General features: G+C 38.4%; 1 protein-coding gene across 1 annotated transcript; it reads left to right on the top strand.

Moving 5' to 3' along the window:
• Window positions 1-3,036: 3,036 nt before the first annotated feature.
• LOC113288815 (chitin-binding lectin 1-like) lies at window positions 3,037-3,483 on the top strand. Its single transcript, XM_026537970.1, has one exon. The coding sequence runs from the start codon at window positions 3,037-3,039 to the stop codon at window positions 3,481-3,483; it is 447 nt and encodes a 148-aa protein (XP_026393755.1).
• Window positions 3,484-8,383: the final 4,900 nt, after the last annotated feature.

Genomic DNA, 8,383 nt, shown 5'->3' with positions numbered 1-8,383 from the left:
TTAGTGATACTTTTTCAATTAATCGAAATTTAAATACTTTACTTAATTAAACAAAAATGTGGTTTGTAGCCGAGTCAGATCACCATGCTGAGTTGGAACTAGGACAAATCAACTCGTTATCTTTCCACTGTCAAGCGAAGGAGATGATCCCTGATGCCTTGTGAAACCAGCCTGACGTGGTACCCGCCGCGTGAGTGACCTTATGTGTCCAAGCCTACGTTTGATCCTAGAAGCAACTCCCAAATTGAAATTGAAACAGGGGAGGCTATATGTTGTCACTAGAACCTCCCGGGTGAAACTAACTTAGTGTTTAACCACCTCCTCAATGTCCACACTCGTAATATAACCATACTAAATACATATTCATTTCAAATATTTCTGTCATTTCTTATTTTAGGGAATGAAGAGATGGGAAAAACAACAGGCAAGCCCAAGGATCATAACGCACCACTGGAATGCAATATATGCGCAGAATAAAACTTGTATGAAATTGTACAATGAATTTACTCGACATGCAGATTTATTTTCTCATCTTTAACATGCAAGAAGAATAGAAGCTTCATTGTTTTATTTTCTAATCGTCCTAACACAATCACAAAAGAAATCTAGAAAATATATCAACATCCCCACAATTTTCTGCAGCATTCTTGATTGCGGATTCCAAGGTGCAAAAATAGAATTAACACAATAATCCAAAAAAAAATTAATGTGTCCCGTTCACATTGCAGTTAACTGCACATTCCAAATAAGTGTTTTAAATTCTAAATAAGTGGACCAATCAAAATTTCACTTTTAACAATCAAGAAGAAGAAGATGTGTTTAAGCATCAATGACACCAACACATGAGCAATCTACTGCTACACTCATATCACAAACACACGCTACAACGGAATAACTTCAGCGCATGCGCCAGCTGTCCTTGAGGTTGCTGTTGCTGCGTCTGCGTCTGCACACTGACAGGTTTTTTCCTCCCGATTGACTTCAACAAGTGTCTTTGACCTCTTAAAAAACATTGGTGTGCATACTCATGCCTTGCAGGATCAACCTTCCTGAACCCATAAGCATTCAACTGCTTGCAAAAGACACGTAAGCTTTTATGCTTAAAAAACAAAGGCACGACATGTTTAGCAAACTCTGATGGTTCCCAAATAACAAAACTATTATTACTTGGACTCCAAGAAATTATAAAATCTGTAGATGGATCATCCACCATATCATATGTTTTACTCACAAATGGTGATGGCATCGTTATTGCCGTCGTTGTATTATCTTGGACTCCTTCCATCAAATCAAACCCTCTCAAGGGATTGAACGAATAAACCTATGCATATTAGTAGAAAACTTGAAAGCAAGCAAGGAAACATAAAATAATTCCTAACATAGCTAATTGGTGCCGGTATCCCAAAACGTATTCTTTCTCTCGTATATGGAAAGAATCAATGTTGACGACTCTGGTGGGCTAGCCTACAATCTATGATAAGCCCTTTGTGTACTTTATATAGAAAAACGAGAAGTGAGCACCATGAGAAATGTTTTGGGATTTATTGTTAACAATACATGCATGACTAGCAATCTAGCATGATCAGACATTTAAACTTGTTATATAACTAAAACTAAATGAATTGAGCATGTCTCAAGTCAAGTACGTATATTGTCATTTCATGATTTCATACAAAAATATGAGGAAGAATGACAAAAACAATTTACAATCAATAATCGTTGTGCAATTAGGAAGTTGATCATGCCATGAATCATCACCACTGGTTGATCACAACTAGTATGAGGGTGTGGGTTCAAATCCCATTGTCGATGTCAACATGATAATTTTGTAATGATTTCAACTCTTTTGCCATTTCTTTTTCACGTGATATCAAATCAATTTCCCACCAACATCTCATGACTAAATATTGTCATCTGGTGCATGTCCTTCACAACTCAGTTGTATTTGGTCCCTTGAAAAAGAAGACTCCTATTAGGCTGTAATACCTTCCTAATTAACAGTGCAATTTTTTTCGTCTCTATCTTTAGTTACGGATGGAAGTTGCATAAATTAGTAAGGCGGGGAGAACGGGAGAAGACATACCGTAACATTTTTATACAAACAACGAGGATCATGAAAAGTTCTGGGAGCTTATTTTATCAAATATATATAACAACATGACTAACCTAACGATGAAGATGTGAATTCTTGTTCTAGCTGAAATGTCTTTTTTTCTCTTCAAGTGATCTTATGAAAGAATCTTCATTTTGAAAGCTCGGTGGAAGTAAACTACACTTACTAGTTCCCTTCATTTCGAAATGAATTCAGTATTAGCGAGTACAACCCTAACATATTTATAGAAGAGTGATAAATTCAATTTTCCCCAACGCCTCTCACTTTTCTAGTTTTCTTAGAGTCGTACATTGGTTCTTTCCATAGATAAGAGAGAAGAAGGTGAATTTAATATGTACTACGACGCTTTACATAGAAGAGATTGAGGACCATGAAAAATATGCGGGAACTCATTGGCAAAATGGTATGATAATGTGAAAAATTAACTTGTATTGAAATGACTAAACAAATATGAACATATGTCTGTTTTTCAAATTATATACAACAAAATGAACATATCTGTAACGTGTCTCTAACATACAATTTCTTTTGAAGTTCCCACAATTCGTTGATTATTACTTGCGTGGTCACGAACCAGATATTTAAGATTGTCAACTATGCAATTACTCAAACAAAATCTAGTCGAAGACCAAGCTGACGGATTTAGGCTCCAAATGTTCCCACCCGTACCTACTTAAAATTTTAATACTAGTATTTTTTTTTGGGGGGGGTGGGGGGGGGGGGGGAGGTTGATAATTTAGGCTCTAAGAAGAATACTAAAATGCAAAATCTAACCAACACTTTCAAAATCTGAATTTTAACACTTTGACTCGGTATCACGCGTTATGAATTACGACTCTTGAGTGATTAATAAAGAGAAGGTTAATTAAGATAAGAATGCATGTTAGATGTTTGCTAGAACAGAGCTCTTGAATTAACTACCAATGAAGAAGCCTGTTTTTGTTCTTCGTGTTCTTCTTATGTTGTTTGTGTTTGTACTGTTTGAGATGGCAAGGAGGGGTTATAGTGGCTCCCACGCTGCTAGTGTTTCTACTGATGATAATAAAATCAATTTGGAACTTTGCATCTCTAGCCGGAGGTTGTTATCAGTAGTTATTGATCATGTTGAATACGGAAAAGTGGATGCACCGATGGCACGGCCGGGAGGGCCAGGTGGAAGATCTAAAGCTGCACCCACTCCACCGAGGAGAGGATCGCGTCAAAGACCCAGCAGACTTGCACCCCCTCCACCTAGGAGAAGATCAAGTCGAAGAACCAGACCCAGAGCCCCCCCTCCTCCTATAGGTAACCCCCCAATAAGACCTGCTCTCCCTCCTCCAACACCACCACCTTTGCTGTCGCCACCTCCTCCTTGTGGTTACTGTTATTAATTTCAATATTTTTTATCATCTTTACCTTTGTCAGCGGTGTTTTTCTCCGTGTTTTCTTTTAAAAGTTGTGTGCAAATGAATGTAATGAAGTATATGAACTAAATGTTGGATATGTGCGCCTCTTTATATCCTGAAACATCAAATACAGCAAACTTGGCTGGTTGATGAAGTTTGTTTATGCCTTTGTTCATTTGTGGGCTTGATTGGGCTTTGGAGACTGTATCTATGTGCATCCCTAATTTGTAGCAAAAAGAGAGTCCATCTCTAGTCTAGGTTTTCAATATTCACCAACATCTCGATAGATCAACTTGCATCTTTATTTATTGCATACATGCATGATTTCATCGTTTAGCAATTTTATTTCTTTCATTACGAGTGAAAATCTTCAATAATTACTAGGAGTCTCTCAGGCTAGTATAACAAAGATCGGTAAGGTAAGAAGAAATTTTCATAATGCTTTAAATGGGATTAATGAGGAGTAAGCACCATGAGAAATATGTTGCAATTTATCGTTAACATAACTAGTGTAGTGGCGAAATATCTTAGAAACACATGTCGAGAAATTAGGATAGAAGTAGCTTAGTTTGATACAACTGTTTTTAGGGAATAAGGTCCTCTCACTAGATCTTATCCTAACTAGTCAGCCCTAAGTGCGCTATTGTAACTTGATTTGTATCCCTACCCTTTAAAAGGGAAAGAGAGAGATGTTTGTAGAGATGGGCTTCTCCTCCCTCCCACAACTTAGAGCTCAACAAGAACTTCGATCCCTTTTAATGGAGTTTGTATGTAACACCGATTTTGTAACACCACCAATCTTAGTGAAACACCGTGGACGTAGGATTCATTAATGGCCGAACCACGTAAAAACTCTTGTGTCCATGTTTATTTCGATACACTCCATCTCTTCTTTGTTGAGTAGATCTTCATTTTAGGTGTCAATTTCTTTGGGTGTGGTTGTTAGATTTTAGCAACTACATTCTGGCGCCGACTAAGGGGAGCGAGAGTCTTCTTCTGCAACTTTTGGTTTTGAAGTAGTTTGAGGGAAGTGAGTACTGATCTACTGACTATCGAATAGACTGAAGTGTGAGGGATAAATATGGAACTTTGTCCAGAAAGAGCGATCTTTAGACAACAAATAACAGAAACATCTGGAGAGAAACATCGGAAGTTCTGTATGTGAAAGCAGGGACGAGTATAGGGAGAACTTAAACCAGATTGGAAACAGAGATACCGTCAACAAAGAACAAATCGAAACAGGACGAATCTTCTTCCTTATCTCCTCTTTTGTCTTGTTCTAAAACATTGAGATTTGAATGGCTCAAGTTAAAAGATTCTCAAAAGGCATTTTGTGAAACCTAGGGTTTGTTCTTGAGAAAAAATTGGATTTTCTTTCAAAACCTGTGCTCGATTTATGTTTTGATGGGAGATTCGCCATCAACAGATCTTGTTTTACAAACCCATTTAAGCTATTGTGAAAATTTTGAATAACGAAATCTTTAGATGATTTGGGGAATTTTCCAATTCGTTTTAGCCGAGGCTTCTATATCTTATGTCTTGAATCGGATGATACAGTTGCTCTTCTCGGCTATTCACTTAATTGATTTGTTGGTACAGGGATTCTCTTAACCATGATGTGGGTACCGCCTCTTGCCTTAGCCATCGGGAGTTACAGAAAGATAAAATTTGTGAAATCACCACCAACTTAATCGGGATTCACCAATTCAATCTCAAAGGAAATCGTCACCGGAAAACTGCCACAGTTGGACCGAGCTCAGATCAATTAGTTCAAGTATCGTAACCTTACCGGTACACTAGATTCGCCTGCCAACTCCAGCTGAAACAACAGTTTTTGACTTACATGGAATGAAGAACTTTGGACATAGCTTATCACCACCTCGTCTATCTTCACCTTGGATGAATTCCAGATCATAAATTGCAATCATCGTCGGGCTCGGTTACATCAGTAAAACGTATTTTGGGTTTGATCACAATAGTTCATCGAATTCTGTTTTTAGGCGATCAAAATTCATGGCACCATCATCAGATTAATCGGGTCTCAGAACTCAGTTTCGGAAGAGATCATCATCGGGACCTAACGTTACTGTTCGACCAAACCTTGTTGTTTTGTCACCTCTAGGTTCATCGATGGAAACTCAGTCTCGTGTAATTCCACATCGGGGCGAATCAGTCAACTTACTCGGCTCAAAATCATCTCGTGCCAGTCAACATCGAGCAGATACCAAAGTGACAGGTCGGAGCTACCCATATTGGCCATACCCCTTTTTACTTACATGGCATACATCGAGCAGATACCAAAGTGAATAGTTTTCATTTCGATATTTGAGGATCCGTGATGTATGCCATGATATGAATTGCTTTCACAACCTGTAGCTATGAATTACAAGTTTCCAAGCTTGGCATGATATCTAGCCATCAAATGAGATACAATGAGAAATACAAGGGATATCATGGGAAAGGGTGATGTCTCGCTATATAGTTTGCGAAGAGACCAGCCCCTGTCAATCCACGCTTATTCATTTTGAATTTGGGCCTTTCATTTTGAGTAATCTCATTATCTCTCGATTGAACCTGAAATTGCATTTGAATCCTTGGTGACCCATTAATCCGATTGCCTAAATCCGTCACCTTAACCACTTAGATTGTCACCAGGCTTAATTCTTCAATGTACTTTCACTTTACTTGAACATGTCGCTTATCTTAATAATCCTGTGTTGTTAGAATTATACCTTAACTAGAGCATCTACGACAATGACATCTAATGGGGTCATTTAATTTTAACTTTAAAAAAAAAAAAAAAAAAAAAAAAAAACTGCTACTTATCCGAATTGAAAGTCGTAGGTGAATAAACCCAGTCCCGAGTATCAATCGAGAAGCAGAATGATATTGAAAGCATGAGCACGAGCCTCAGGCGACGGCATAGACTCCAACGGAAGGGCAACTTTACTCATGGAAACGAAACAATACTCTCTGAGCAGGCCACCTCGGACATGTGGATCGTGTCACAATTTGTAGATGATATCTACTCTCAACTGTCAGGATTGAAAGCTAAGTACCGTCACCCTCAAACACTTAGCTCATTACAGAGCGTTTAACATCCGAATTCATCTGTTACGATATGTTAAACATTCAAAGGCTAACGACCAGTCCTGGATTTTGTCATTAATTGACAAAGCCTGTTTTCCTCAAGTTATTTAATAAAACGTTAAGTAATGTTTTGGCCTGATTCGGAGGAAATAGATCATGTCGCCAACAATACATTTGGCTTAAGTTTACCTTGGGTGCTCACTTGCCTGACTTCTTGTTGCAGAAGATGGTGAAAGGAGTGAAATCAGCTCTGGAGAAATTAGCTCAAGAAGCTACCATTATGAATAATCACTTTGGATCATCTGTCTCGGATCAATATACCTTATGCACTCCTCCATACAACCTTTAGTTCGGGTCTCATCAGCTTCTGGCCAATACCCATCATTGGGAGAAGAACTGCATACATGATTAACTCGGACTCACATACGCTTCTTGTATCAGATCACCTTGAATCACCATCTCGGATATGATCATCTCAAGAACGCTTCAGACTCCATCTTTAACCAACGCCGGACATCACAACTCAACTACAAAGCTATATCGGGAGAACCTACTAGAATCATGAAACTGAATGAGGCAGCTACGCGGTGGCGGATGTTAACCCCATGGATAGTTATGAGTCGCAGCAACATCAATTACTTCTTTGAAACGATAGTAAGGATCAGTTGTCACTTGCAAAAGTGCAGGCCATGACACTAGCTATCGAAAATAAGGGCTAAGTACCACCCTTCTGGAACACTTAGTTTACTCAATACAACGCGTATAATGTTCGAATTTGCTCATAACACTCAAATTCTAGTGAATGATCCGAATCAGATTGTGTGTATAATTATAAAATCCTACCTGAAATTACTTCGAAAACATCAAATACCCACTTTTTTGGCCTAATTTTGGAGAAAATAAATCATGTAGTTAGTAATACTTTTGTCGATTAGATTTCAAATATGCAATCAGGCTTAGAATTTGCTCGGGGTACTCACTCGATTGACTGGATATTGCAGAAAAATGATGATAGATCGAATATAGACCCTTCAGTGAGATTATGTTGGAAGATCATGTCATGGACGATCACTTCGGACCAACCATCTTGGAGTTAACCATATTAGTATGCTCATGAAATATCATTTCGTCTAAGGAAGCTATCTTGGAACAGATTGTTCAGGTCAATCAACTAAGAAAGGAAGGAAGTAGTATCTCAAGCTGCAACTACTCACGCCAGATCACATTGGGGCACATACAATCCACTCGGATTCCATCCAGAAACGTCTGTGACCAACACGTATCGGGCATTCATCGTCTTCGGGCGATAAGTGAGAACACTTCTCCCAACTAACACATCCGAGCACACAAAAGCTCGCAGTAATAGTTCTCTCATGAATGTCACCAATGAAATCAGGGCAGCTCTACATATGACAAGTCAAGGATTTCTGAGACCTCCTCGGGCCTCAGCTCTAGATGAGCTTGTCTTGAAACAACAAACTGGACGACACACTTTTCTTCTCTTATCTTTTGATTCCTTTCTATTACTGCTTACATGATATACTCTAAATGAATGTGCACATCCCATGAGATCTCATTAAAGTGAACTTAAGAATTTTGCAAGCAGCTTAGTATGATATTGTCACACACACCTTTTACTTATGTTTCAAGGGTACACAAACGCTATTAACATGTTGTTATTAGACATGATAAGGGGTTCATACATACAGGCATTTAACGTACTCATGCGCATTATTGTAAATGACGCTGAAATTATTTATTGAGATAAAGATGATCGTTTTAACCATGAAAAGCT

The sequence above is a fragment of the Papaver somniferum genome, chromosome 1 (assembly GCF_003573695.1).
Source record: "Papaver somniferum cultivar HN1 chromosome 1, ASM357369v1, whole genome shotgun sequence".
Taxonomy (NCBI): domain Eukaryota; kingdom Viridiplantae; phylum Streptophyta; class Magnoliopsida; order Ranunculales; family Papaveraceae; genus Papaver; species Papaver somniferum.
Note: the sequence above shows the minus strand (reverse complement) of the source record. Positions and strands in the feature narration are given on the sequence as shown.

Coding starts and splice junctions, on each gene's coding strand:
- LOC113288815 (XM_026537970.1), top strand. CDS start 3,037: ATGAAGAAGCCTGTTTTTGTTCTTCGTGTTCTTCTTATGTTGTTTGTG.